Genomic DNA, 26,961 nt, shown 5'->3' on the forward strand with positions numbered 1-26,961 from the left:
ATCGAGGACGACGCAACGAGCTATGGAAAGAATGACGGGGGTAACGATAAGGGGAGGATAAGAAGAGAGCACATTGGGTGAGGGAATAAACGAGAGTTAATGACATCTTAGTTGAAATCAAGATAAAGAAATCGGCATGGGCAGGGCATGTAACGAGGAGGGAAGATAACCGGTGGTCATGAAGCGTTACGGACTGGATTCCAAGAGAAAGGAATAATAATAATATATGGGGTTTTACGTGCCAAAACCACTTTCTGATTATGAGGCACGCCGTAGTGGGGGACTCCGGAAATTTTGACCACCTGGGGTTCTTTAACGTGCACCTAAATCTAAGTACACGGGTGTTTTCGCATTTCGCCCCCATCGAAATGCGGCCGCCGTGGCCGGGATTCGATCCCGCGACCTCGTGCTCAGCAGCCTAACACCATAGCCACTGAGCAACCACGGCGGGTCAAGAGAAAGGAAGCGTAGCAGACGGCGGCAAATAGTTAGGTGGACAGATGAGATTAGGAACTTGGATGAGTTTGCAGGGACAAGGCCACAATTAGCACATGACCAGGGTAGTAGGAGAAGTATGGGAGAGGCCTTTGCCCTGCAGCGGGCGTAGCCAGGCTGACGATGATGATGTTGACGATGATTATGATGATGATGAATAACTCCTGGTGATGAAAATTGATGCGCAACCCCCCTCACGATGAGCCTCATAATGACATCGTAGTTCTGGCACGCAAAATCGATTGCCTTCTTTATTTAATTTTTAACGCTATATAATAATGCTTATTAAGTCATTTGATCAAGAGGCGGGCACCATTGCACATGCGTGACGACTGTTTCAGCACGGTACTTTTTTGTGCATATAGGCGGAACAGTACCTACGATGAAGAAACGAGGTGTGGGAAACAGTGCAAACGTGCGACAGGAGAGACGGCTGCAGCTGGCCCCTTCGAATTAGGTTACCGCTTTCTAAAGTGTATTTCGATTGGTTAAAAAGAGGATGTCTGCACAACTGAACTACAGCACGGCGTTGAGGGGTGTTTTGTGTTTGACGATGTCTCACAAGTGTTTCACTAGGGCACCACCTTACAAACACATAACAGCAAATGGCAAAAATGTATAGCAAGTGCGGCACGAACACAAACCTTACAGTTCTCCGTGTTCGACGATACTGTATCTATTGAATATTTGTGCCGTTAATCCTGTAGCACCGCAGCCAGGAACTGCGGTCGCACAGCCTCTCTATGCAGACTGCGTTGTTCGAAGTAACCCCTCTCCGTTGAGCGTCGTAGCACCGGCTGTGTCGGTTCGGTGGGATGACCTTGACGAAACGAAAATACGGAAAGAAGAATGGAGGGAACGCCTACCGGTGTCGCGTTGCGAAATTGTTTAGAAGCCATCGTTCCCACGTGGCGTACACGCTTAGGCGACCTTACTACTTTCACCGCTGCCAACATGCGCAAATTGGGACGTGAGCCACTGTCGTAAGCAGCCGAAGATGTTGCCCCTACGATTGCAGCCGCATGGGCGAAGTTGCCGGCGTCTTTCGCGTTACGGCTCGGCGGACTTTCTATAAAAGCCATTTTTCGGCACCCCGATCGGACAGAATCAAGGCAAGGGGATATCGGCACCCTTCCACAGAGCCAGGAATAGAAGCTGTATCATCAGACAGGTACAAGGTAGTAACATACGATCTCCTTAAACTTGAATTTTATTTGACTGTGCCAGAAGGGAACCATAATGTATGTATATATTATATAGATATATATATGAGCTTGAGCCATGCTACATGGACGTCAATATAACAAGTATGTTTTTCAGCAGTTTCGACCGGCGGACATATCTTCATCAGGGGTTCAGGCTGAAAGGTAGCCTGAAGAATTTCTTTCTCTCTCTCTCTCTCTCTCTCTCTCTCTATATATATATATATATATATATATATATATATATGAACAGTAGCCGAACTGCGAAAACTGGTTATGAAGACCTTTTTTTACAGTCCGCTGGCTTTCTTTATGCGCGTTAAAATGAGCTGCGTAACATGTAGATAGTGTAGGAGGGCTGAAAGCATGTTTTCTTGAGTGCTGTAGAACTCTTTTGTAATTGCGAATGTTTCGCAGCGTCTAAAACATGGGGAATTGATTCATTCAGTAGAGCAGAATACAAAATATACCAAGGTTCGCTGTTTATAGTGCACAAAATGACGTAATAGTTCTGCGGAAACGCGCAAGCTGGAGAGAAGTAATTAATAAAGGGAAAATCAGATATCCACCCGTTCGTAGCGAAATGCTACAAAGGAAACCCATACGGGTTTCTCGAAAGAGAAGCATCGCAGTTGAAGAAAAATTCGTCCTGGTCCGGGACTCGAACCCAGGACCACCGAATCTGGTTAGCTCAGATGGTAGAGCGGCTGCCCCGGAAAGGCGGTGGTCCCGGGTTCGAGTCCCGGAACAGGACGAATTTTTCTTCAACTGCGAGGCTTTTCTTTCGAGGAACCCGTATGGGTTTCCTTTGTGGCATTTCGCTACGAACGGGTGGATGTCTGATTTTGCCTTTATTAAGAGTGCACAAAAATATCTTATTGGTGGGGTCGTCCTATAGTGCGTCGACATATCTCTAAATTTTCAGTAAATTAATTAAGAGCACTTTGTAGAAGGAGCACTGATGCACCGGGCAGGTCACACATTCCGGTTCATGTTTCACTTATTCCCGAATCACGTATTCCCTTCTAGGCTAGGGTAAATACGTAGGAGGGAAACCTAAACTGAGGTTCATTTGGGCAGTATAAATCAGGCCATCATTATACGTGTTTATGACTAAAATAGTATGGGTTAATTCTCTTCAAATAAAATTATGACAGTCTGCGTATATTGGTATGACCTTCGTGCGGCCTAAAGTAAACACTCTGTCTCTAAAGACATTGCGCACATTTCTCGTCGTGCGTGTGTTGAGCGCCAGACGTGGATATAGTCCAAGTACTGCTGGGCTGCGGCTTACATGTTCAGCAGAGGCAACACAAACTTAGGGGTACGGCCAGTCATCCAATGTCAGTGGGAACGATACTTGGACCATGGCCCGCTAGTGGCCTTGAAGGAGCACCTTTCAGTGCAGTGAAATACGTTAGAGACGCGTGTTCAAAACAACCTTAACGATTTTGTAGTGACCCGCGTTATATGTTGGTGTTTCGTCTTTCTTTGTTTTTGTAAAGCTGTATGTGTTATTGTTTGCTCTTGCTTGCATAAAATGTAGCTTTTATTAGTTTCTTTATTATAATTACTTCTCTTTCTTTAAAAACCAATACACGTTTTTCATATAATTCAAATCAGCTGACAGGAGGCGTACGGCTTCCAAACTCTTTAGGGTAAGCTATGTGTAGACTTTGGAGACACATACTATTTTTCGCCATTTAATGTTTTACAGTGGAACAGTATTGCGAAGGTGCCAGTACTTCTTAGACCGATATCAACTATCATTATAAGGCGCTGTTCTCTGATATTTTAGGCATTTACACACGAACGTTTTCATTTATTTCACTTTGAATGGCTGATGCATTGCTGAAGAGGTTTGAAATTTTCGGCTAAGCTGTTTAGTTAGTGGCGTACGCAAATCTGTTGGTGAAGACCGATAAGAGAAGTTTCCTTATTCATCAGTACGATTTTGTAGTTTTTCTGCATAATTCAATGCTGTTTCCTGTTCACAGCGTTGCCGCAAGATGAGGACGCCATTCATCACTGCTCTGATGTTGGTGAGCGTTGGCATGGCCCGCGCTGTTCCCTCACCGTATCTGCAAACAGGTAGGCCGACCGCAAGGCTCAGGGCACCATTGATTTATGTGCAGCCGCTAGCAGTGATGTACCTCTGTCACATACTAGCAAAAAAAAACTGATATTTATTGTAATTCAATTTGAGCAAGTTGCATGACGTAGTCAAAGTTAAAATTTATATTGCGAAGCTCATACTATTTTCTTGTCAAAGTTTTATAAAAAATTTCCAGTTATGGAAAACTGCTATTTTCCCCACGCGAGGTTTTGTCAATCTATTACATAGGAGGACGCAGTATATGTATATATGCTTCTAGAACTGCGATATCAGGGAGATGCATATTAAATCGAACTCGAACAAAGAGGAAAGGCGAGAAGGAAAATCAGGTAGCCTTGGAAATAACTCACAAATCGCTTGAAAATTACAGGGGGTCGGTATTTGTGCTGCCTTCCACTGCTAGCAAGTTGTTTGTTCCGCGTGACGATCACCGCCTCCGTAATAACTAGAAGCTTGCTGAACGCTGGTCCGAATAGTAATTACAACTTAGTTAAAAGGCCCTTAGTTGTTGTGAGTTTTATTCCCTTTAATGGCAACTTTGTCTCTTGTAGTCTAAGGGACTATGTTAAAGACGTGTCATCATCATCATCATCATCATCATCATCATCATCATCATCATCATCAGCCTAGTTACGGCCACTGCAGGGCAAAGGCCTCTCCCATACTTCTCCAACTACCCCGGTCATGTACTAATTGTGGCCATGTTGTCCCTGCAAACATCTTAATTTCATCCGCCCACCTAACTTTCTGCCGCCCCCTGCTACGCTTCCCTTCCCTTGGAATCCAGTCCGTAACCCTTAATGACCATCGGTTATCTTCCCTCCTCATTACATGTCCTGCCCATGCCCATTTCTTTTTCTTGATTTCAACTAAGATGTCGTTTACCCGCGTTTGTTGCCTCACCCAATCTGCTCTTTTCTTATCCCTTAACGTTACACCCATCATTCTTCTTTCCATAGCTCGTTGCGTCGTCCTCAATTTCAGCAGAACCCTTTTCGTAAGCCTCCAGGTTTCTGCCCCATATGTGAGTACTGGTAACACACAGCTGTTATACACTTTCCTTTTGAGGGATAGTGGCAACCTGCTGTTCATGATTTGAGAATGCCTGCCAAACGCACCCCAGCCCATTCTTATTCTTCTGGTTATTTCAGTCTCATGATCCGGATGCGTGGTCACTACCTGCCCTAAGTAGATGTATTCCCTAACCACTTCCAGTGCTTCGCTACCTATCGTAAACTGCTGTTCTCTTCCGAGACTGTTAAACAATACTTTAGTTTTCTGCAAATTAATTTTCAGACCCACCCTTCTGCTTTGCCTCTCCAGGTCAGTGAGCATGCATTGCAATTGGTCTCCTGAGTTACTAAGCAAGGCAATATCATCAGCGAATCGCAAGTTGCTAAGGTATTCTCCATCAACTTTTATCCCCAATTCTTCCCACTCCAGGCCTCTGAATACCTCTTGTAAACATGCTGTGAATAGCATTGGAGATATCGTATCTCCCTGTCTGACGCCTTTCTTTATAGGGATTTTGTTACTTTCTTTGTGGAGGACTACGGTGGCTGTGGAGCCGCTATAGATATCTTCCAGTATTTTTACATATGGCTCATCTACACCCTGATTCCGTAATGCCTCCATGACTGCTGAGGTTTCGACTGAATCAAACGCTTTCTCGTAATCAATGAAAGCTATATATAAGGGTTGGTTATATTCTGCACATTTCTCTATCACTTGATTGACAGTGTGAATATGGTCTATTGTTGAGTAGCCTTTACGGAATCCTGCCTGGTCCTTTGGTTGGCAGAAGTCTAAGGTGTTCCTGATTCTATTTGCGATTACCTTAGTAAATACTTTGTAGGCAACGGACAGTAAGCTGATCGGTCTATAATTTTTCAAGTCTTTGGCGTCCCCTTTCTTATCGATTAAGATTATGTTAGCGTTCTTCCAAGATTCCGGTACGCTCGAGGTTATGAGGCATTGCGTATACAGGGTGGCCAGTTTCTCTAGAACGATCTGACCACCATCCTTCAACAAATCTGCTGTTACCTGATCCTCCCCAGCTGCCTTCCCCCTTTGCATAGCTCCTAAGGCTTTCTTTACTTCTTCTGGCGTTACCTGTGATATTTCGAATTCCTCTAGGCTATTCTCTCTTCCACCATCGTCGTGGGTACCACTGGTACTGTATAAATCTCTATAGAACTCCTCAGCCACTTGAACTATCTCATCCATATTGGTAACGATATTGCCGGCTTTGTCTCTTAACGCACACGCCTGATTCTTGCCTATTCCTAGTTTCTTCTTCACTGTTTTTAGGCTTCCTCCGTTCCTGAGAGCCTGTTCAATTCTATCCATATTATAGTTTCTTATGTCCGCTGTCTTACGCTTGTTGATTAACTTAGAAAGTTCTGCCAGTTCTTTTCTGGCTGTAGGGTTAGAGGCTTTCATACATTGGCGTTTCTTGATCAGATCTTTCGTCTCCTGCGATAGCTTACTGGTTTCCTGTATAACGGCGTTACCAACGACTTCTATTGCGCACTCCTTAATGATGCCCATGAGATTGTCGTGCATTGCTGCAACACTAAGGTCCTCTTCCTGAGTTAAAGCCGAGTACCTGTTCTGTAGCTTGATCCGGAATTCCTCTAGTTTCCCTGTTACCGCTAACTCATTGATTGGCTTCTTGTGTACTATTTTCTTCCGTTCCCTCCTCAAGTCTAGGCTAATTCGAGTTCTTACCATTCTATGGTCACTGCAGCGTACCTTGCCGAGCACGTCTACATCTTGTGTGATGCCAGGGTTCGCGCAGAGTATGAAGTCGATTTCATTTCTAGTCTCACCATTCGGGCTCCTCCACGTCCACTTTCGACTAACCCGCTTGCGGAAAAAGGTGTTCATTATCCGCGTATTATTCTGTTCTGCAAACTCTACTAATAATTCTCCTCTGCTATTCCTAGAGCCTATGCCATATTCCCCCACTGACTTGTCTCCAGCCTGCTGCTTGCCTACTCTGGCATTGAAGTCGCCCATCAGTATAGTGTATTTTGTTTTGACTTTACCCATCGCCGATTCCACGTCTTCATAAAAGCTTTCGACTTCCTGGTCATCATGACTGCATGTAGGGGCATAGACTTGTACCACCTTCAATTTGTACCTCTTATTAAGCTTCACACCAAGACCTGCCACCCTCTCGTTAATGCTATAGAATTCCTGTATGTTACCAGCTATTTCCTCATTAATCAGGAATCCGACTCCTAGTTCTCGTCTCTCTGCTAAGCCCCGGTAACACAGTACATGCCCGCTTTTTAGCACTGTATATGCTTCTTTTGTCCTCCTAACCTCACTGAGCCCTATTATATCCCATTTACTACCCTCTAATTCCTCCAATAACACTGATTGACTCGCCTCGCTAGATAGCGTTCTAACGTTAAACGTTGCCAGGTTCAGATTCCAATGGCGGCCTGTCCGGAGCCAGGTATTCTTAGCACCCTCTGCAGCGTCACAGATCTGACCACCGCCGTGGTCAGTTGCTTCGCGGCTGCTGGGGACTGAGGGCCGGGGTTTGATTGTTGTATTCATATAGGAGGTTGTGGCCCAGTACTGCACCAGGGTGGCCAATCCTGCTCTGGTGAGAGAGTGTGTTACCGGTTCTGGTCACCGGGATCAGGCCGCACTCCAGGCCTGTTTGTGCAATTTTCTCAACGCACGTTTTTTTTGTATTTTCCGGTGGAGAATTGCGCTGCACCGGGATTTGAATCACGGTCCTTTTGCACTGGAGACGGATACTCTACCGTCCCCGCAGGAGTTAAATTAAAAATTGGAGAACGGGGTTTTGCGTGACAAAACCACTTTCTGATTATGCACGCCTTAGTGGAGGACTCCGAAAATTTCGACCACCTGGGGTTCTTTAACGTGCACCAAATTCTAAGTACACGGGTGTTTTCGCATTTCGCCCCCATCGAAATGCGGCCGCCGTGGCCGGGGTCCGATCCCGCGACCTCGTGCTCAGCAGTCTAACACCATGACCACTGAGCAACCACGGCGGGTCCCGCAGGAGTTGTACGCCTCATTTAACCTACAGTGGTGCCCAATTTGATCAGTCAAGGTGGGCCAATCTGAGCTCCGTTATACCGCATGGATGGCACTCGGCTAGAGAACCTGGTATTTATGACCTGCACATGTTTGGCCACACATAATTGAGGATATATAATTTTTTCTTTTAGGAGGGTTTCCGTACAGTGATAAAATGAAGGAAAAGACATTAAAAAAAGAAAAAAAAGGGGAAAATAAAGGAACATAACTTGTGATTTGAACTCGTGATCCTTCAATGTTGCCCGGAAAGGTAGCTCAGTCGGTTGGTTCGTCAAGCCAGCGGTTACTTTCAAGCGCCATAGCTCCTGCTCCGAGCCTCATACTTATGTGGAAAGGGGCTGGTGTCGATTTTTGAGTCGATTTCGACAGTCCGCGACAGTCGATTTTGAGTGGTTGGAAGGCATAATTTCTTGGAAAAATGGCCGCCAGAGGAGCAGCGTGAACTCGAGCGGCTTTAGAGACTAGGAAAACTGCCTTACAATAATTAGACTTGAGGGGTAGTTTCGTTAACAAACTATAACATGGCAATCAGCACTCGAATATAATTATAACCCTAATAATTGTAAATATTCATCTCATCTATAGGATCTAAAGCGCGCGCTGTTTCTTGCCTCTGCGTGTAGTTGTTAAGAGAGCCAGTTTAAGGGCGGAGAAGAGGGAAGGAAAGGAAAGCAAACTTGCAGCGCCGTGGTTTTAAAGCGCAACCGTGGTAGAGAAACGGAAAGGCGATATAAGCATGCGTGGCCGTGATACGCACACGACAAACTGCCTTACAATATTTAGACTTGAGGGGAAGCTTCGTTAACAAACTATAACACGGCAATCAGCACTCGAATACGACGAGAGAAATAATAGAGACGTGGAAAATTCCCTTGAAATAAATCTGGTTTGCGAGACAAATGCTTGTACGTATTGAATCTCTTAAAAGATGAGGGGGGAAATATGCGCTCACCGAGAGGGCATCGTCAGCACGAGACCACCACCAGGCTCCTTACGGGGATGTGGAGAGCTTCGCGGCCGGAACGAAACCTCCCCTCTCCGCCGGCCAGGCGTGGAAAACGCGCTTTCCGATCGCTCAAGGTTGCGCAGGAATAGTATAGCTCTAGCGTCTAGGAAAAGCTTTAACAGGTGCGAGGACGGCACGCATAGCGTGGGAAGCTAGCCGCCGGAATAGCTATCTTCGAGAGCTATTCTATATTATATTATATTATACTTCGAGAGCTATGACTGATGCTTTTCTATATAAATGTATTCATCTCATCTATGCGATCTCATGCGCGTGCTGTTTCTTTGTCTCTGCGTGTAGTAGTTAAGAGAGCCAGTTTAAGGGCGGAGACGTGTATATACTGTCAAAATTCTTCAAGGGGCACTGTGTAAGTAGAATGTGCCACCCCCATTTTAACCTGGTATACATCGCATAAAATGTGCTTCTTCCGATAATTTTGCATACTCTGGGACGTATCTTTGTCCCTCCCAATAATCTTCAAATAAATTGCTTGCGTTTCCTTTCTGCAAAAGTCTTTTCGCTGATTTCCTGTCGAGAATGCAATGTCACACTGATAATGTGCATGTCGCTCGTGACCCATTAGTGCAGGTTTCAAAACTTTGAAAGAAAACGTACGAAATAAAGCTAATGCATTATTATTATGTGACAAAGAGAAGCCACAAAATACATAAACGTTGTTTAGAGTGATTTTATAAACATGTACGCAGAGCTTATTAGCGACCTCTCTGAATGGCGTCCAAGCTGTTTCTCTACTAAGCAGAGCTGTCACCTTGAAATCTGATAACATTTCAGAAAATTGAGGGGTTGTTTCCTTTTCACCGTTGTCCCACCGTCGCAGTTGGTAACAAAAGCTAGAGTTTAAACAAATGCAGACAGACAAACAGACAGACAGACAGACAGACAGACAGACAGACAGACAGACAGACAGACAGACAGACAGACAGACAGGCAATAAACTTTATTTGATCCTGAGGAGCTTCAGCGGAGGCCCCTATCGGGGACCGGCGGAAGCCGCTGGCCGCGTCCAAGTCGGGGCAGGAATACCTTGATGTTCCGCTTTTTCTCGGGCCCTCTGGATTGCTTCTGGTTGTGTCTGGAGCGATGGGCTCCAGAGTGCCTCTTCCCAGTCGGCTTCGCTGGATAGAGGGCCGTTACGTAACGCAGGGCATTGCCAGAGCATGTGCGCTAAGGAACAATAGATCTCATTACAGTCCGGACAGCTCGAATCGACATCTGTGTAGATACGGCTGAGAAAGCCCAGCGAGGGGAATGAACTAGTCTGGAGCATTCTAAGTGAAACTGACTGAGACCTGTCTAACTTCGGGTGAGGAAGAGGATAGGCCCTTCTGCTGAGCCGATAGTGAGATGTTATCTCGTGAAAAGTAAGGAGCGGATCGTTCTGCTGGATTTCATCCTGTTCCCATAAGGCCTCCATGCCGCCGCGGCGCGTTAGATCTCGCGCACGGTCATGGGCAAGCACTTTGAGGTTAGGTATCTTCTGATGAACGTCCGCACCCATATGGGCGGGAAGCCAAGAGATGAAGTGAGTGCCAGGGTTTGTCCTCTTTTCCAGAATGGAGGCAGCCTCTTGGGCTAGGTTACCCGGTTCGAAAGCTTTGATGGCCGCTCGTGGGTCGGTGAAAACGTTAGTGCGCGAGGGTTCGGTCATAGCCAGGGCTATGGCGACCTGTTCCGCGACTCCACTCGAAGCAAAGCTAACAGAGGCCGAGGAGCGTAATTCCCCTTTGCCGTAAATGATTAGCCAACGCGAACGTGCTAGAGTTGCCGTACTGAGCCGCGTCGACAAAGACAGTCGAATCTTGATTCTCGCTGGCCTTCTGTAATATCGCCCGTGCTCGGGCTTTCGCCTCCCTACATTGTATTGCGGGTGCATATTCCGAGGGAATGGGCTGACCACAAAGGTTGCCCGTGCCTCCCTGGATGAGGTGATTTTCCGTTCATTGAGTATTCTTGGAGCCATGCTGGCCTCGTCTAGGATGCGTCTCCCTGCCCTGGTTGACGAGAGCCTGACTACCTGAGCGGTGACCTGGGCTTCGATCACTTCATCAATGTCGTTGTGCATACCGAGTTTGCTTAACCTGTCCGAGCAAGTGGTTCCAGGTAACCCCAGTACCTTTTTGATGCTCTTGCGCATGAGAATGTTAAGCTTATTCTTTTCGGTTTTGGTCCAGTTAAGGGCCGAGGCTACATAGTTGATGTGGCTCATTAGGAAAGCGTGAAGGATCCTGAGGAGGTTGTCTTCACCTAGTCCCTTCTTTCGTCCGGATACTCTAGCAACTAGTCTCAGCATGCTCTCGGTCTTCGCCGTGATGCGCGTGAGCGTTTTGGCATTACATGCACGCGCGTCAATCAGTAATCCTAGGATTCGGATAGATTCGACTTGACGAATGGGCTGCCCGTTTCTTGCAAACAGGAATATGGCAAGTTCGTTTATGGGAGTGAGCCCCCCTAACAACTTGCCTGGCCGGCCTGTAAAGTAACAATTCAGATTTGTTTGGGGATAGTTGGAGGCCTGTGTATTCCAGGTGGGACTCCGTTGCGTCTAGGGCTGATTGTAGCGAGTGCTCTACCTCTGCGAGTGATCCTCCGAGGCACCAAATCGTGATATCGTCTGCGTGTAGCGAGTGGCTTATATTAGGAAGGGATCTGGGCCTTTCCGACAAGCCCTTCATGACTATGTTGAACAGTAAGGGGGAGATGACTGCTCCTTGGGGAGTGCCTCTGGCCCCTTGTGCGAACTCATCTGACTTGAGTTGTGCAATACTGATGGTGGCTGTTCTGTTCATGAGGAATGATCTAACAAAAGCCTGAAACCTTGCTCCCAGACCTAGGCTGGCCGCGGCCTGCAGGACAAATCAATTAGCTACAGTGTCAAAGGCCTTGGTCAGGTCAAGGGCTAAGATGCCCCTAACATCCCTAGTGCTGTTATCGAAAATGTGCTTCTTAAGGAGTAGCATTACATCCTGTGTGGAAAGGCCGGGCCTGAAGCCGACCATGTTGTGCGGGAACAGTTCGTTGCGTTCTATGTAATCCGATATCCTGTGCAGGATCGCATGCACCGCTACCTTGACTACGCAAGAGGTTAGCGATATCGGCCTTAGGTTTTCAAGGTTAAGGCGCTTACCCGGTTTCGGTATACGCACAACCGAGGCCGCTTTCCACTCGTCCGGGACGCACCCGTTCTCCCAAGTTTTCTTGACCTCTTTCATTAGCAGCTCAATTGATCTATCATCCAGGTTCCTTAGCAGTCTGTTTGAGATGCCGTCCGGACCTGAGGCCGACCTGCTATTTAAGTTGTGAAGTTCGGCTCTGATTTCGGACTCCGTGAAGGGGTCATCGAGCTCCTTTACCGTGTCACATTCGATGTTGGGATATTCCTCTGAGTGTGCTGCGCCTAGCGAGAGATATCTATTGCCTACCTCGTCTAAGAGCGTTTGTTCGGTTCCCCCTTCTTTTGTTTGCCTGTGAATGAGGCGGCACAATGTCTGTCTTTGATTGCTTTTGGTTTGCGTGTCATCTAGCATGTGTTTAAGGAGATTCCATTTTCCGCCCGTGCGCATGCGCCCATCGAATGCTGAACAGATTTCATCCCATTGTAGCCTAGCAAACTCGGTGCAGTACTGTTCAATCTCCCTGTTAAGTGCGGCAACCCTCTTTCACAACCTCCGGTTAAGCCTTTGTGTTTTCCATCGCCTCAAAATAGAGGCTTTAGCTTCCAAGAGATGTCCGAGGTGCGGGTCCATCCTGCAAACCTCGAGCTCGGTTTGAATAGTTTTTGTAGCCTTTTCAACATCTGCTCTGAGTGTCTCGACGAGTTCGCTGAAGCTGGCGTATTCGCCAGTGTCCTCCTTTGTGAGCTTACGGAAAGCATCCCAGACCGTCACTTTAAATTCCCTGGCCTGGGAAGCTCTGACCTGAAGGGTAACACTGATGATGAAGTGATCGCTGCCCAGATTTTCTTACTTGTTATCCCATCTTGTTTGCTCTACATTTCTCATAAGGGCAAGATCGGGGGTTGTGTCTCTAGCCACCGACGTGCCCAGTCTCGTGGGGAAACGGGGATAGGTGATGACTGTTAGCGCTAGGTCATCGACGGCCCGCGCTAGATTTGTGCCCTTAGCTGTCTGCCTGATGTACCTCCATGTGTTGTGTGGGGCGTTGAAGTCTCCCGCGATTACTAACAGTGACTCTCTAGCGAGCGAAGCCCCCTTCATAAACAGGGAGTGGAAAGACTATCTCTGATCGGATGGTGGGCTGTAAACATTGAGGATGAACACGCTTTGTTTAAGCCAGCTGTTGGGGGTAACCTCAACCAGAAGCGCCTCCATTCTTCCGCGACCTGGCTGAATGTCATGTTCAACGTATGCGAGCTTTTTGCTTACTAGCGTAGCTATCTCTTGGACTCCCCCCTTGCCGCCACCGATTTGTAGCCTGCGAGGGTGGGTGTAACACACAATGTCTCCTGTAGCAAAATTACTTGCGGCCTTTTGGCCTCAGCTGTAATGTACTTTTGCAGCGAAGTCTTGCGCCTTTGAAAGCTAGCACAATTCCACTGCCAAATTACTAGATCCTTTTGAGTGCCCGACATTTTCCTAGTATTTTGATGACCCTTCGGGGCCGTCCCAGTACCGTCATTAGCTGCAACTTGCCTACAAACCTTTGAATTGGCCTTTATCGCCATCTTGTTTTCAACTGCTACTGCTTTATTCTCTATAGCTCCTACTTTACTCTCAAGGGCTCCCATGCGCTGCGCGAGCTGGTTAATGCTTGCCTGAATTTCTTTGGAAATCCTAAGTAACTGTTGGAGCATTTTGTTCTGCGAGCTTTCCGCCCCGGCCATCTCCGACTCGCGCATCTCCGAGTCGTCCTTAAGTGGAGGGGGGGCCTTACGTTTGGCTTTGCTGACCTCGACTTTGGGTTCCTGCGTGCTTTTCTGCACGGCATTATCCGCCGCTTTCGTACCCTCGACCCTGCTTTGAATGGCCTGCGCAACTTTCTGCTTGCATAGCTCTTCTTTGAGACTAGCAATCTCCTGACGTAGTAGTTGAATTTCCCGCTCTGCACTATGCTCTGGCGATACCAACCGCGTTACCTTTCTGGGTTTGGGCGTCTTCGCCACTCAATCCGCCCAGGTGAGCTCCTCCTGAAATCTCGATCGGGAACGGGAGCGCCCTCTGGAACGGGAGCGGCTCCGCTTGGCGTCGCGCCGCCGCGTACATGGCGTCCTGGAGCGACCTCTTCCGAGGGCGCTAGCGACGCTGGTACAAACGCTGGAGTCGCGTGACTGTATTCCTCGGGCCACCTGCGTGTTCTCGGCACGCCGGTGGCGCGGGCGTCTTCTCCTTCTGACGATGTAGGGGACGTGAAACCTGTGTTTGCATACTCTGTCCGCAGTGGGTTGTGGACCTTCGCATAGCGAACGCTTTGGAACGCACTCATGATCTTCCGCTGGTGATTTCTGTCCGCACGTGTGGCACCACTTACTGTTTGGATTAGGGCAAACGTCGGCACGATGTCCTAAACCTCCGCAGCCGTAACAAACCACCGTGTGTCTCCTGTATAGTGTGCAGTGAAACATGCTCGCGCCGCAAGACACATAACTGGGCACCTTCATACCCCTAAACAATACTACCACAGCCGTGGTGTTCTTGATTCTTTTGGCCTCGATGGCTCCTCGGTTGCGGCGGTTCACGATTCTTGCTCGGAGTTGAGCCTCGCTAACATCCACGTCGACACGCCGTATTACTCCTTTAAAGACACGTGTCGTCGGGGGGAGCCGGGTGCACAGAGATCCGGTACGTGCTTTCGCCTAGTCGGACTTGCTGTGCCTTTACGTAGGCGCACGCATTTTTCTCGTAAGGGGTACACACCACGTAGATGTTTTGAGTACCGTTGGGGCAAATGGTGTCCTCTTCGATTTCGGCCGGAGCCAGGGCCGCCGCCATGGCTAGGGCTTGCTCGAAACGTATTTGGCTAACCTTGGTCACGTTCAGGCCGTCCTTAGGCCTGACGATGATGCGATACGTGTCCCTCGGCAGTCGAGGGAGCCTTGAAGTGGTGACGATGCGCTGGTACGCGCTCCGCGGAGCGGCAGTGCGGCCTCCGTGCTTTCGTTCGCCACGTCTTGAGTTGCCTTCGCGGGTGGTGGTCGCCGCTCTCATCCCCTTGCCGTTCTTGCGGCCATATGCCGTCATCCAGCCGGGGCTGCTTGCTTCTTCTTGAGAGATGTCTTCACCCTCCACGATCTCCATCCTGCGCTCCATTTTCGCCCGTGGTCACAGGGCCAGGCCCAGGCCTGCCCGCACTGCCCCGCTGAGGTTAGGCCTAGCTACCGCGCTAGGGTTGGCTGTGCCGCGGCGTAGTCGGAACTTCACACACTCGTAAAACGTCAAAAAAGTCCCCCACCGTGAAACGTCCGGAGCCGGTGAAGTCCTCACAACTTGCTGCGTGGATTAACGCATAATTTACTCGGTTTCGAGGAAGGAAACCAACCGAAATCATTGAAAAAGCAGAAGCCGAAATCATCGCATCCGCACTAGTCGGCTTCTTCGTCTTCTTCATATACCTAAAAAAACGCAGTAGAACAATTTTAAATTAAAATACCTAATCCCAGGAAGTCCTTATCATCACTCAGCTACATTTGCACTAAAAAATGAAGTTTTGCGAGCCACAACCTGGATATTTTTTTTTACGTTATCAACACTTGTGCTGCGTCCAGCAATATGCGGAGGTAGTGCCTTGAGCTCACTCACTGTAAGAGCCGGTACGCTGGTGCTGCGCGCGGGTGTGCAATGACGCGGCAGTTTACGCATGTCCTGCGATAAGACAGCAGCGCAGAAAAAAATGTAATTACGCAGGCTATGTCGCAATAACACCGTCTTAATGAACAGTTTCAGCTTACAATGACAGCTTCCCACCAGAACTTCCACCCTTAATTCAAAGATACAAATTTGGGTACTTTCTTGTTGTCGAATTGGTAGTGCAGCTAGTGGCACATTGGCTATCCCACTGGCTCCAGAGGACTGGTGAGCGAGCATCGCCTGTTTGGTAATTGTATATTGTATTATCTTTTGTAACAGTTCCGTCAACGTTAGGTGGGAAACCGTGTAGATCTGTTTTAAAAATATTGCTTATTGTGGGGTGTGCATATTTCTGGCGTTCTTGTTTGTCTTTACGAAGCTGGCTGCTTCTCAGAATTATTGTGTATGGCCCAAGTGAAATTATGTTATCCTGAGAATGCCACTGCATGTCTATCACGAGCGTTTTTTAGAGGAAAAATGGAAGTGACTGATTGACACTGTCGAGCTTCACTTACCCATGTTGCGTGTTGCCTCCATTATTTTCCGAAGCTTACGGCGCATACGAGATACGCATAATAGCAAATTACATGTGCACCGGAAGTTCCACATCGAAGTGAGCCACTCTTTTCTCGTCCGCACTCAGGACTGACCACCCCTGATTAGAGTTATTGTTACTCATTACTATGACTCAACATTTACACGCTGTTATTACACGTAACCAAAAAGGCATAAATGCCAACGCAGCAGAACCAGCAGTAAACCTAATTTCGCAGCCAATCTAGCTGTATGTTCAACTTGCCGCGCGCGGCGAAACAAGCTCAACATATTCTTGCAGGCTATTGCGCCAAGCTCCCTGATATACTGAGACAACGCGACAGTTTTACAAGCCTGCACCATGTCATATCTAAAACTTGGTAAATGAATACCTTCTCTCTTGCGCCATCTTGGAGTCTTAAAATATTTACAAAGATATTATATATTTAGAAAGATAATAAATATTTACAAATCTATCATATTTACAAAGATAATTCTTTTCACTTTGCGTCTTGAGACCAGAAAATTCTTACGCCCGTTGAAGCTTGTAATAAAATTTCTTGCGTGCTTTTCTTTTCCTTAACCACTCCGTACTCTTAGACAGTTTTCAGACAGGAACGTGATGTGACGCTGATACGCGCTTGTCGTTCGTGAAGAGAAACAACCGGGAGCGACGCATTAAGAAAATTAAATGCGTGTGCGGTAGATGGTCGTCATTGTTAGAGGAAAGTGGTCATTCGAATGTGGTTTGTCCAGTGGCTATCTTTTCAACAATACCACCTACAACCATTTTTAAAATTTGTTGAAAATTTAACGATATGGTTTCTGTAATTCATTGCTCGAATTCCAGTTAGATGCAGCTCACCGACTCACGAATCTTGCCATAGACTGTAGTAGCGCAAATTGCAACGAAGAAATTGTGTGTGAGATATGTAATCCTTACTTTCTGTAAAGATACATTGAATGTAAAGCACGCAAATCAACTTCACAACAAAAATACATGAAAATACTCTGAAAATCAACTCATGCCAAAAAAGCAGGAAAATAAACAACTACTGAGCGGCATCATGGCAGTTCTAAAACTTCAGAGTTCTATTTACAACTTCTTAAAGCTCGACATCATTTTGGATACGAGGGCATCCGATGCGCATCCGTAGGGAACAAGGTTGACTGTACGAGCTTCAAAATTTCGTATTTTGTTTACATTTCAAAGTTGCTCAGTTACTGTTGTTATAGAAATATAAATGCTCACATTTATTAGCCCGCACTGTTATCGTCAGTGTTACAATCAATGTGTAGGCCACCAATCTCAAAGTGTTACGTACTGGTCTTCACCATCAATTTTTTTTTCCACATTTCCTCTGCTGTCTCTTACAGCTTATACCGCAGATAGTAACTAGGGTTGTATTTACTCATGATGAATGCGGCATACTAGAAGCACGCCAAACGGCTTCCGGAGTCGCATCGTTGGCAGTATCAGCAAAGTGTCATCTCTTGTCGCTGTGTAAAATTAGATGCAGATTTTAGAGTGCTCCGAAAAAGTGAAACCTCACCACATCTCTAAGACCTGCTTGCGAATGAAATTGTTCAATATTAAACCCGGAGTTAACTTATTTATTCACATTTATTTATTTATTTATTTGTTTATTTATTTATTTTACATACGGCAGCCCTAGAGCCTCTGTAGCACGAGTGAGCACAATAGAGGATTATCAGAGAACGAACCCATAAAGTTGCCGATTAGGCTCTGTGGTGACTACTGACAGATTTACTTTTGGCCGGTGAATGTTGAATGCGTACAGTCTGACAGCCTGGAGGATAATCCGACTAGTTGTTTCAATACTGATTAGACCAATATTTAGAGTGGCCGAACAATGGATGTCGCTGTAGCTGACGTTTCGACTTGGGGGCTTGTTTTTGTGAGGGACCGTGACAGGCTCCTTTGTAGAAACGTCAGCTACAGCAGAATCCCTAGTTCGGCAGCCCTAGTTCATGCATAGATTTAAGTGTACAATGTCGCATCCAGTAATTAAACTTACCTGCTCCGTTATTGATGGGCGTCATCTTCACCACTCGGTAAGCAGAATACCTGGTTTTGTTCGCATTCCGCAGGTGACTGCAACTTCTCCGGCTTGGACCTCGACGCGATGGTGAATGACATCATTGGCAGGGTGCCTAAGGAATACTCGATCAAGAGCCCCAATTCAGGCGACGTTGTCCCAGGGCTCTCCTTGGGCGCCGTTGTCTTCAAGGGCATGGACATGCTGCGACCGTACGGTGCCGCTTTGGGCTACTGCCGCAACGGTACCAGACTGGTACAGGTGGACCTCGCAAACACAGACGGAGTGCTCGAAGCCACTGTTCCATGGAAGACATGCGGAGGACAGAAGGGAACCATCGAGACGTACAGCGGAGCCAGAGTTACCGTGATCTTCGAGGTAATTACAACGTGTGAGCCTGCGGTACGTGAGTGCGGTGTGATCATTTCGAGCGTAAAGGCATTAGGTACAAATATCATCATAATCGTAATCATCGTCATCATCATCATCATCAGCAGCAGCAGCAGCCTGGTTACGTCCACTGCAGGGCAAAGGCCTCTCCCATGCTTCTCCAACTACCCCGTTCATGTGCTAATTGTGGCCATGTTGTCCCTGCAAACTTATTAATCTGATCCGCCCACCTAACTTACTGCCGCCTCCTGTTAGGCTTCCCTTCTCTTGGAATCCAGTCCGTAACCCCTAATGACCATATGTTATTAAGGGTTACGGACTGGTTACGGACTGGATATAGGATCGGCTAAGTTCCAAATTGTCATCTTTAGCAGCACCATAAAGGCATAGAAAATTGGCGTTTATGAGCCAGTGTATTTTTTGTGCGTGTGTAGTCCGACATATTAAGATGGAAGCTTCCTGAATACATAATTTGAATGTGAGAAGTGCAGTACTCGCGTAATGTAACGCGGCAGGCAAGGATGATATCACGCCCCTACGCATTTGATAGGTGAAGGTGGCACAAACTCTAATCGAAGCATAAGAGCGAAACGCCGTTGTAACGAATTGGAAACGGTGGAAATGAACGCACAGGAGTTCGTGAGGCCTAAATCCACGCGGTTCACTCCCTGGGTACTTAAGAGCAAGTTTTAGCTTAGGGTGCTCCTATCTAAATACATGTAAAAGGAGAATTCGTTTTTCTCGGCAATACGCGCAAAATTTGGCGAGGTTGGGTGCATTTAAAAGAAAAAGTTAAAATCTAGTGAATGTTGGTTTCGAATTTTCAATTTAGGTCGTGAATCTGTGTTAAAAAGTGGCAAAAATCGAAAACTTGCTGAAAATGAACAATCAAGTTTACAACTCTGTAACTCAGAAAGAAAGAAAGCATATCACAATTCTTTGACTTGCATATGATAGTACATCTGAAGCGGAGAAAATTGATATGTAACACATGAATCTAAAAAAAATTCAGCAATATGGAAATACAGATTTTGAAGAACCCTTGCAAACAACGCAACGAATTCACGTAAGATATAAGTTGACATATCGAATTTGTCCGCTTTGAAATATCTATTGAACGCCGTTTACAGAACCGCGATATCTGTTCTTATTCCAGAGCTATTAAGTTGTAAAATTGGTGCTTCTATCTTTTTCAAACTTTCGAATGTTTCAAAATCTTTTTTAACGTATACAGGCCCTAAATCAAAAATTCCAGTTCCAACAGACACTAGAATTTATCTTTCTCTCTCAAAGGCAAGAAGTTTCATTAAAATCGGTCCAAGGGTTACCTCAGTAAAATGGCTTTTTTTTTGGCGTTTTACATATTGAACAGGCCGCGCCGGAGTTGGGCTCTAGCTAAAGCTTCCTCTTAAGAAATGAAGCGTGAAAAGGCGTGAATTATATTTCTAGTACACATTATGCGTTGTTGAGCCGGCATTCCCAATTGCTTTACCTTAATCAATGTAAATTCTCCAAACCAGTTATTGTCGCGCCGCCGGGCCGATATATGCAAATTCCTTAAGCCATATAGGCGAAATGTTTGACAAGGGGAGATCTCCCGAGAGCGAACTGGATGCCCGTTCTTTTAAAGGCTTCAAGTTCATTCGCCAAATTCACTGGACAATAGCGTGAATGTAAAGTGAATAAAGCCCATGATTTTTTACTTTGTGCTCCCTCAAGTAAATCTGCTGTTGTGCGCGAAAGCGAACAACCAAGCGATAACCAGCGCATTATTGACACACCCAGGCTGTCACCGCTTCATATATTATCACTTCACCCGAACGAAATCCTTTGCAGGACATAGACAATTGGTTTGTTCCTTTTCCTACCCTATCGCTTACTGATGACCGCATGCAATAAAAGGGATCGCGCTCTCCGAGTTCCTATTTGAAACTTCTTGAAACCGCACGAATCTTTTAAAATGTTTTTTTTTGTAAGTTATGCCCAATCATTCTAGCTAGAGTGCTATGCTGAAGTTAAGCAGAATGCCGAAGGGGCAATGTACAAAATTTCGCGGCATGTATGTTGACGAAACCTTTGTGAAACAGTGACATAACGAGAGGAGGCTGCAGGTTTGCTAACACTAGTGAGCACCTTTTATCCGGCAATATGTCTTTTATTGAAAAGGCTACCTGACCCTGGCAGCAGTATATGCACAGGAGCACCTATGGAAGTTTGAAGTTTTTGACGGGTGAATGGGCAGTCACATCAAATTCGAATTGTTATCGAAATTGCAGGTCACATGGTTAAACATAGTAGTGTGAACAACCAGGGCGTATAACGAGTTAAAATTGCGAAAGAAGCCCGAAGGCATGTAGTCATATTTAGAATACACAACTTTCCCACTCGGACATTCCAGGTGAGGCATGATCATTTTGCAAACAGAGCACTGCGGCGCATAATCGAAGGGAAGCAAAACTATGCATATGCTGAAATGCATATGCATAGATAACGTATTGGGGCCCACTAATCACATGGAGAGATTATAATCATTACAAAACAAAACCTGATCACGCATTTTGTTCAAGTATATATCCAAAATTAAAAACTACTTTGACTTCGTATAATTAGAAGGAAGCCTCAAGGCTTGCCGAATAACATTATTTCCTAAGACACATCCGAATCCTACTCTCACACTACAGGAATAATAAAGCAAGCAGCCTGCACTCACCTACTTTGATTTTAGTTCATTCACTTTGCATTTCTGGAGTGGGATAAGTTGCCCAGATCAGCAGCTGACGTAGTAAATGAAGATTAACTGTCATAGGCACGGAACCAAATTCTTTGGCGGATCAAGACACCGCTAAGACAAACGCAAACATTTTCGTGATTGTTTTCAACTCAGTAAATTGGCATGTAATGTACAACCAACATTATGTAGCTCTGTGCTTCTTCTCTTGTTATCTTTAAGCAATGGTTTTACACGTCTGTATTTGCTTTTTCTTCCTCTAGGGCATTTTTAAATGCGAACGTTTTCTTGTAAATTTCTTGCTCTGTAAGTAAGGACGTGAGCCTGTGCTGCATGCAGGTGTTCTTATATGTGTCCTAGGAGTGTAGAGCAAAACTTTAGGCACCTATAAGCTTTTTTGCGTACTTTTTTTCGGTGTTCGTTGTACCGTAAAGACTCCCCCTCCCACCATATGCGATCCCGATGGGCCTTAGGGTAAATTGAAGAACCTACCCGAGCGCTGTCCATAATTGAGACAAAAATATGAATTCTTCGCAAGGACGCAAGTAATCGTTTGTTCTGGCTATTCAGTTGTTCACTCTTATTCTCCGTACTAAAACTAATTTCATGAAATTATACTAGCAAGTTTTTAGTAACAACAAAATTTCTAAGACTATTTCATTAGGCATGGGCGGTAGCCTACTGAGGCAAAGTTAATGACACTGACATTATTGTTTTATACTCGGCGTGAACATGAGACTTTCGCTGCGCGGTCGCAATGATGTAACTTGAGCAAGTAGTTAACCTGCATGTAGGTTCCAGCCTACGTCGCCCGTGGGCAACTATAGTTAGGTTGACCTGTATTCACGTGTAATGCGGCTGACATGAGTTCTGAACACAAAAGTACGAAGTTCTAAAATATATTGAAGAAGCCATTTTATTTGTGTACATTAAAACACTGTCAACTGCGAAGTACAGCGCTTGCAGTGTTTTTGCCACTTAGCGAATATTTCCTGGAAGGCTTTTTCTGTGTGAGGCGACCTATTTATGGGATGAGTGCTTGCTTTTTGAACAATTGTTTCAAAACAGCGTCCTTTGAGCAGAGTCTCCAATTTTGAGAAAAGAATGATGTCAGTGGGAGACAAATCCGCGCAGGTTGAGGCGTGCGCAAGAGAGACCACGTCGTTTGCTGAGAGAAAATCGCTTGCGTTGAAAGCTCTGTGACGAGGTGAATTGTCGTTGTGCACCGTCAAGATTATCCTGCGCCATATATTGTGTTGTTCTGGCGCTGAGCGACCTCCATCAGACACGTCAAAACGTGGTTGTAACACTCGCACTTGAAGGTCTGTCTCTCCAAGACAAATTTCCTATGCGCAAAGCTTCGGGTGTCGAAAAAAAAGGACTAATGAGCTTGACACTTGTCTTAACTGCAGACTTGCCAAGCATTTATTCGGTCGTAGAGGTGTGGGGTTTTTTCACTGTTGAGATTGTTGCTTCATCTTAAAGCCACGCCCGCACGCCCACACGCCCACGTTCCATCCCCCGTAATGTTCATCGACGTGAAAGACGGCTTATTCGCTAGATTTGGCACCCACTGATTCTGCTGCCAGCAGAATATTGCGAACATAGCTCATAGGTCGCCGTTCTTGCACGATTCTTTAAATCAAGTGGCAATCGCAGAAAGCTATCGACTTTTACATAAAAACACGACTTCGATTACAATATTAGCAAACTGGCAAAAAAGAGTGAAAGTGTTTTGTTGCTGATAATGCGGACTATCTGCAGTGACATTGAACATAAACATCTTGCATTTCTGAAAGCGGAAGTAGGCTGGAAAGTTTTTGATACCACCTCGTAATTGAAGCCATGGTGTATTCCGACCTATACATAGACTCATTCTGACCACACGCGTGCTGCGATTCCCTCAGACTGGCTCGGACTCAGACACACACCCGCTAACGCTCGGACTCACTCACGCATTCACTCCCGTTGAGACTTGCATAGGCCGATTTAAAATCCCGGCTTGTACTAGTTTGCATGAGTTTGTGTAACTCGACTCGTAGTTGGTTGACCAATCTACTCAACGCCCTCGTCCGTAAACATGAAACATTTTTATGTGATCCATCGCAGGCTACTGTCCCGTTTTCCTATCAAAATTTTAAAATAATGGCTGTGGTACGCTGGGCTTCTTTCCACTATTCCAGGCGTTCAACTTGTCGCCGAGTCTGAACGCGTTGACGCAACACTCAAAGGTGACGCTTCCACGTCCTGTCGTTGCGCACGTCCCAGTCTAATCATAAGACGCTTTCGCAGGAAGTACAGTCATTGTGTCCGGGGGCATTCCGCACTATTATATTGTCTGTCGCTATATGTATCCGATGGCACGCGGCCCTAAGAGTCTCGGCGCACTTCAGCAACTTCATCTGGGTGATTTATATTTCAAATATTACATGTCCACATTCGTATGATGACATCTTTGGCTTTTGTTTACCATTGTAGCGGTTAGATGTACGGAGGTAGGATAGGCAGGCAGTGGCTCTGACAATTCTTTAAAGCGAGTGTAAATGTAGCATAGAAACATGACTCCATTCATCGAAATTCAACATGCAAGTTTTTGAAATGAGAAATGATGCTGCAACACTTGGGCGGTTCGCCCTCTATACCTAAACTGCTGATTGTGTTGTAGGCTGCTGATTAATGCGATCTTACTAATATGTTTAGTTAACTTGATGAAGTATTGCGGCCACCCGCGGTACCTCCCCGTTATGCCGCAGTTAAAGCCTATCTCTCAAGCTTTTCTCTACCACAGCCTCATTTTTGCATGCCGGCGGACCATTGCAAAAGCTGGGGTGTCGGTAATGAAATGTGTGCCAGAGATAACTACAAATATGTGATAAAAAGGAAACGACAAGCATGCAGGTTGCATAGATTTAAGTTTAATAGCCACTGTTGGATTTTGTTTTTGCTAGTGTAGTGCTTCTTTTTCTCACCATTTTCAATCAATGGTTTGGATATGTCAGGACAGAATGGTTTGCGAGCTTCTGTAGAGCTGCTTGATGACTAGTACTTTTATTCCAAACGTCATGCGTTATAATGATGGAAAATCAAGTAACATTATCAGTATCATTATCGTTAGTTTATTAATTATCAGTAGAGGTAGTATAGTAACAGTAACTATTTCAATAGGGTTGCCGTAAACAAAACGACACAAACATGCTAATGCATTCTGCGCTTTGGCTCCTCCCATAGGTCGTGGATCCCCATGGCGAGGAAGCAAAATCTAACGGCGGAGCAGCGAGGCTTGCGCACCACAGTGGCCCGATTCCGGTGCACCTGGACGATGCCTTTGTGTCCCTGAATGGCGCCGGAGAATTCTTGGGAATCGCTGTGGCTGTCCTGACCAAGCTGTTCCCGCAACTTCCAAAGGAGTTTTGGAACGATACAGTCAGTTACACTCTCAGAGACATTCTCAAGGAAGCCTCGAACCGCGCTTAAAGTCATGGACATGCCAGATGACAATGCGCAGCGACATTTAGCGTTGCGCTCCCTATTATTTGGTGATGGTGCTTGTATTGGTAATCACAAAGTACACCCTGAATTTTTGTGTATACTTTCGGAATAACGCAATAAACCACTAACCTGATGACTTGTTTTATTGCGTTGTATTTTATGTTATTCTCGTTTATGGATTATTAATATACATGAAAGAAAAAGAGGGGCACCGGTCTATGCTCAGATAAAAGTATCTATGAAAACACAGCCACGAAGCTTACGAGAACATAGAGTTAGCAAAAGTTGTAGGGTTGCATGCATGGCGTAGTAGGACAGGTGAGAGGGAAAGAAGCAGTTGGCCAAATTCACTGTGCCTTTTGTTGGTAATTGGACTTTGTCATTGGCCTACGGCCTTAACTAGTGATATGTCTAGAATGAGGAGCCGCCGAAATTATCTCTCACCAACAGTTCTAGCCTACGGACTTTCTTCTGAATACGTTCCCGGAACAGGGCAAAATTGAAAGGAACTGTTTGCCACATACAATGAACAAATTGCTGTGCCGAAATAAGCAACAGTTAACCCATACAAAAAATAATACACATGAAAATATTAGAAGGCACAGCCAATTGCACCTTCTAACCGCACACTATCTCACTTAGGTATGAAAGAGACTACAATAACGTTCGCCTTAGCTCCAGTAACGTAAGGACAAAATTCCAGGTTTTCAATAGGCCTGATCGATCAGGCCGGCCTTATGTCCTGCATTATTCCGAGTATATCACACGGATGGTCTTTATTTTCTTGAACGTGCGGATGCAGGCAATAAAAAGGCGTTTGGATATCTTAGGGCGATTACATGAAAGGAGAGGAGGTACTAATTCACATCTGACATCGGTAATTTCTGACAGTGCCCTCAGCAATTCTACAGCACCCTGTTTCCTACGAGATCAAAAAATAAATCAAATATATGTAGATCGAACGGACACGCTGGGGGTCCATGTTAAGTCAAACTTAAGTAAAGCGGGTAATCAAATGCTTTTCAACTCACGTGTGCATAATTGTGTATAATTCTGTTTACTTTCGTCATGCACTACGTGTAGTCTCAGGGAATGGTTATCTTTATCAGCCTCAAAGATCGCAACGTTATTGCCATATAATGCTTATGTTTAAGCACTGTAACTTTCCCAAGATATGCCGAAATGCAAGTTTCAAAAAAGGCGGATGCATAGCACGAGACGCATACGCAGTGACGTCACAAGCACACAAGCAATGTGTCATACTTGTTGAGGGAATAATACCGCTGGCTGGCGTGTGCACACACTAGTACGACCCGCAAGAATCAATATTTAGGGATTCTTTACCTGTTCTGCCGCAGCAGGACATATTCACTCCCGAGGATAGGCCAAGATCGGGAGGCCCTCAGTGGGACATTCCCAATAATCATGTCAAAGAAAACAATGTTAATCAAATAATTTATTAAATATAGGTCGCCATTAGAATGGCAGATCCGTGTGCTTTAGAGGTATTTAGGAGCAACCTTTGTATTTCAAGATTTTATGCAGTAATTTTAGTGGTACATGCCTGTTATTGGCGATTGGACAAGAAAGGACACACACACCGTAGTTTTAACAGATTTCTCAAGTCAGAGATATTAAAGCGAACAAGATAACCTCCTATCTGCCATACACCATTCGATGAAGAGGTCGGTTTTCTTCAGGGATGCATGCGAGGCGATTATGTGTTCATGTTCTGTGTAAGCCGTTAATTGTTGTTTGACAGAAAAGAGCGGCGCATACTTACTCAGCATACAAGGGTTAAATAAGCCACTTCGGGCGTGCTTTACCAACATGAGCGGTGTGCACACATTGAGAAATATATCCGCAAAATAGCTCCAACTGCCAGCAGCCAGGCAGCCATGCCAAATCCGGGAAAGTAGGCAAAAACAACTTCACCTAATCAATAGGCTGATAGAGGGGAAAAATGTACAGTAACGACTTTTGATGGCGCAGCTCTTAGGCGCCCGTTCTGCGTTGAGTGTCGGCGGGCCTCGGTGT

The 26,961-nt window shown here is 45.8% G+C and overlaps 1 protein-coding gene across 4 annotated transcripts; it reads left to right on the top strand.

The window, feature by feature from the left end:
• Positions 1-1,439: 1,439 nt before the first annotated feature.
• LOC142589051 (uncharacterized) lies at positions 1,440-25,057 on the top strand. Of its 4 annotated transcripts, none has more exons than XM_075700839.1 (5): positions 1,584-1,673; positions 1,816-1,862; positions 3,695-3,788; positions 18,370-18,719; positions 24,664-25,057. In XM_075700839.1, exons 3-5 carry the CDS (start codon positions 3,707-3,709, stop codon positions 24,907-24,909), a joined length of 678 nt encoding a protein of 225 aa, XP_075556954.1. In that variant the 5' UTR covers positions 1,584-1,673; positions 1,816-1,862; positions 3,695-3,706; the 3' UTR covers positions 24,910-25,057. The 4 variants fall into 4 exon arrangements, with proteins under 4 accessions (XP_075556952.1, XP_075556953.1, XP_075556954.1 ...); XM_075700840.1 differs by having other exon boundaries at positions 1,819-1,862; XM_075700837.1 differs by lacking the exon at positions 1,816-1,862 and having other exon boundaries at positions 1,440-1,673.
• The last annotated feature ends 1,904 nt before the right edge of the window (positions 25,058-26,961 follow it).

Source organism: Dermacentor variabilis, chromosome 7 (genome assembly GCF_050947875.1).
Source record: "Dermacentor variabilis isolate Ectoservices chromosome 7, ASM5094787v1, whole genome shotgun sequence".
Taxonomy (NCBI): Eukaryota; Metazoa; Arthropoda; class Arachnida; order Ixodida; family Ixodidae; genus Dermacentor; species Dermacentor variabilis.